Source organism: Cariama cristata, unplaced genomic scaffold (assembly GCF_000690535.1).
Source record: "Cariama cristata isolate BGI_N322 unplaced genomic scaffold, ASM69053v1 scaffold37138, whole genome shotgun sequence".
Lineage (NCBI taxonomy): Eukaryota > Metazoa > Chordata > Aves > Cariamiformes > Cariamidae > Cariama > Cariama cristata.
Genome location: NW_009632315.1, coordinates 5397 through 9444, shown reverse-complemented (window position 1 = coordinate 9444; position 4048 = coordinate 5397). Strand labels below are relative to the sequence as shown.

Sequence of the window (4048 nt, the reverse complement as noted above, 5' to 3'; positions counted from 1 at the left end):
GAGGCCGCCAGGGCCTGAGGGGCTGTCCAGCTTGCAGAGTTTGGGGGCGTCCCCAGGGCCAGGGGGTCCGGGGGGGTCCTGCCGCAGGCCGGGGGAGTAGGCCGACTTGATGTCCAGGGAGAAGGAGCGTTTCAGGCGGTTGGTGTCCTGGATGCGCTCGGAGGAGAGGTGCAAGCCGTTGAGCCCCTGCTGCAGGGCGGTGGGCGACAGGACCTTCGGGGTGCTGCCTTGCCGCTCAAGGTCGCCATGGGGGGACGCTGAGCCGGTGCCTCTCGGCACCTCCTCGGCCTTCTCTGAGGTAGGTGGTGGGGGATGTCGGCTGCCCTCAGCTGCCTCTGCCGGGTCCTGCTGGGTTTCCCCCTCACTCCGGTCACCCTTTGACTTCAGGGCCTTGAGGAGCTTCAGGCTCCTCTCGTACTCCAGGAGCTGCCCCAGGAAGTTGAAGTTAGGTGAGATGGACGGGCGACGGTCCTTAACGAACCTGCCAAGAGGCACAGACAGCCCCAGTTGGTGCTTGGTCCTTCAGCGGGTCAACCCTACTCTCTAAGCCTCTTTGGGGAGAAGAGGTATCGTCCAGGACCTTCTGACCAGATCCTCCGAAGAAAGGGGTCTTGGGGAACCATGGGGCCTCGGGATGCCCCAGGGGTAGAGATGGGACTGCCTCCCCCCTCCATTTGACCACTCCCAACCATTCCTCATTGCATACCCTTTATGAAGGGAGGTTTGGTTTGGTTTCAACGGGACTCAGGCAAGGTAAGACAGCGTTTCACGAAGCTCCCACCCTCTCCTTCTGGGCTCAGCCTGCTTTCCTTCTCTGGACTGTGGCACACCAGCGTAACCCCTCCTTGCTCTCCAGGGAAAACTCACCTGTAAGCGTCATCTGATGACATACCCATGGTCTTCATGATGTAGGCGATGGCAATGGTGGCCGACCGGGAGATCCCGGCCAAGCAGTGCACAATCACCTGGCAGCTGGACACCTTGGCCTTGTCTGCAGTGTGGTAGAGGAAACAGAGAGAAAAGCATTGATGCGGTCAGAGGTGGTGAGCGAAATTACTCTAGCCTCCCTCCCCAACCGTCAACCCCTACGTGTGAAAGGACAAGGGTTGCTGGGAGTAAGACCATGGAGGACAGAAGAAGAGTTCAGGTCTTGAAGGCTGAAAACTGGAGGGTCTGCAACCATTTTAACAAGAGCTCACCAATGAATTCAATGGACTTGTCCAGCCAGGGAAGCAGCTTCTCACAGTAGTTGTCATTGACAGGAATGCGCATGAAGTGACTATCACAGATGAAGTCTGGCTTGGGACAGGAGTTGCTGGCGTTGAGGACATAGCTTATCCCGTTCTGCGTCATCAAGTCCTGGTGGGAAAGAAGTGATCGAACAATTGGCTGAGTTCAGCCAGCACTGAGTGCTGAAGATCTCCCTTGCTGTGCACTCCCTGCCTTTTTCTACCCCAGTATTTTCTCCTGTGGGTCTCCCACTGCTGCCTTGGTCTAGCTGATGGGGCGAGTCATTGATAGCACCCTATGTTAACCAACGTCAACCCATGTCTTTGCTCCCATACCCCAGAAACACATCAGGAGTTCTGACAGATTTGTTAGTTGCTCACAGTCCACCGTGAACATATGCTCTCATGTTGGGACACAGGCAGGTGGTGAGGGAACCATCTCTTCCCTCTTTCTGACACTGGAGTGAACCTGCACTTGTTTTCCGTGACCTTTCTGCTTTGGTTACTCATTGGCCACCATCACTGCCCATATTTTGGACTCAATAAAATGTAATGGCACAAGGGAGGCCTTAGGTAAATGAGGTCAGATGAAAAACTGCAAGGAGGGGGTGAGGTTCAACCCCCAGGCCATCCATCAGGGAACTGGTTTGCCGGGTGCATACTGCTGCATCCACAGCAACCTCCATTCCTTCCCTCCCAGGGCTACGGTCAGCTTCACCTATATAGGGTGCCGACGCCAAATTTATGGCTCATCTGACCTCTGTCTCTTTCCCCATCCCATCAGATGAGGTATCACCTGTACGACTGGTGAAAAATGGGGGAACATCTGTGCCAGCTGCTGAGTCTCAGTGCCTGATCTGCACTATTCCAGGGAAGACTCAGAGTTAAATGGGAGGAGAAAACACAGAGATCAAAGAGTCCTTCCACGTGTCAGAGTGCGTCGAGCTGCCATGTGGGATCTCTCCTTCGCAACGTGCAGGAGAAAAGAAACATCGCCCATGCACGGCCTCTGCACTTGACTCTGCTCTGCTGCCTATCAATAGAGCATCTTCTGGCCACATCATGGAGACGGCAGAAAACACAGCTCCAAAAGATGAACAAAACCCTCCGAGGAGTGGGGAGAGAAGGAAACCATCCATTTCCCTGCCTGACATTGGCTCCTCAGCAGACCGCACTGGGATTTCGGCCCTGGCTCTCCAGTGGCCGGTTCCTGCCCGCCCCAGCAGGCTCTGCAGAGCCCAGCCTTGACTCGGAGGAGCCGGCCCAGCTCCCAGGCTCACATTCTTGGCATTTTTCTCTTTCATTTCCTTCTACTCCCTGTATATAATTTCTCTCTCCCTCCTTTCTGTCTCCAACTCCCCCTCTGGCGTCGTGGTCCCTCTCCCCCCTTGCCCGCCCCGGGTGAGGACGCCCGGCTGGCTCCCTCCTGCCCGCGGAAGGCAGGCGCCCAGAGGCATTTTAACTGCAATTCCTCTTTCTTTCTTCTCGCTGTTATTTTTCCTTTAAACAAAATTCCTTCCCTGGCGTGACATCACAGCACAGCCCTTCCAGCACCTTTAAAAGGGCACCGTCCTTCTTTTTTCCTCTCTTCCCATAGCAAAACTTTGCTCATTTTTGGGTCTCCTGAACAAGCCCTTGCCCCTGGCCAGAGCTGCCCGTCCCCGTGCTGCCGTGGCCGAGTACCCCAGCTTGCTCCCACCCTCTCTGGCTCCCAAGGAGATCACAGCGTTGCTGACATTGGTGTTATCTGGCAGTCCGGTGGGCGAGGTGGGTGGGTGCAAAGCTGGCTCCTGTCCCACATCTCCCTCCAGCTGTGGTAACTCCCCCTCCAAGCCCAGGGTTTTCCCAGCCGTGTTTCTCCTGCCTCTGCCTTTGCTATGGATAGCAAAGAGTTTGACCACCCCAAAATTCATCAATATGAGACGACTCATCCTGCGACCACCCGCCTCAGTTCTGCTGGGCTCTGTCTATGCTCTCCCTGCCTTCAGTCTCCTGGTAGGGTCAGACCGACCATGTGTGGTTCTCCCACTGGGCAGCAGAGGAGTCCTTAATGCCCTCACCCCTCTGCATGGCTGGGGTCCCAGATGGGACAGGGCAGACGTGTCCCCTCGGCAGGGTCTTACCTTGTTTAGGACGTCTTTCTGGGAGCCCAGGTAGAGATGCGGCAGGATGCGCGTGGGGCCAACGTTGGCCACAGGCAAGCATGGCTGGGAGATGCTCATCGGCAGGATGGCAGCTGGCTTCCCCTCACAGAGCCCTGGGAAGCAGGATGAGAAGGTGGCAAAGCCTCCTGCGAAGAAAATGGGGACACTGAGCTTGTAGCAGCGAGGTTGAGACCATTGGTACCTGGCACCCTGAGGCTTGGGCTGGGGACAAAGCAGTGATAACCCTACAACACTGAGAACAAAGCCCTGAGGAGTAAAAAGCCACCGGCCATCGCTAACCAGTGCAGACACATTGCGATGACTGTGCCACACACACGGAGAAAGGAATGGAAAGCCAGCTCTGATTTGTCCTGGATATTAATGCACACGTGAGGCATCCCGCACCTCCTCCTGCTCTTTGCAACTTCATTCTGACAAACGACAGGAAGAGAAAGTCCTTTTCTTGGTTGCCTACTACTCTGAGGACAATCAGCGTCACTTTTGGATAGCAAAACCCACCAGGGCAGGACGACGACAAGCAAGCCCACAAAGGTGCAAAGCTCCCCGGGTTGGGGAGGTCAGCCCAAACCTTGCCGCAACACAAGCTGACACATTGCGGTTTCTGAGAGATGCCCCCTCTGCCCAGCCCCACCAAGCCCATGATTTCTGCCACAT

The 4048-nt window shown here is 56.0% G+C and overlaps 1 protein-coding gene across 1 annotated transcript; it reads right to left on the bottom strand.

Annotated features, from left to right (window-relative positions):
* Positions 1 to 3: 3 nt before the first annotated feature.
* DUSP8 (dual specificity phosphatase 8) lies at positions 4 to 3519 on the bottom strand (the record flags this gene model as incomplete). The annotated part of the gene is made up of 4 exons (XM_009706302.1): positions 4 to 481; positions 868 to 991; positions 1200 to 1359; positions 3353 to 3519. Coding segments are annotated over 4 exons (929 nt in total), but the record flags the coding sequence as incomplete, so codon positions are not given.
* Between the last annotated feature and the right edge of the window lie 529 nt (positions 3520 to 4048).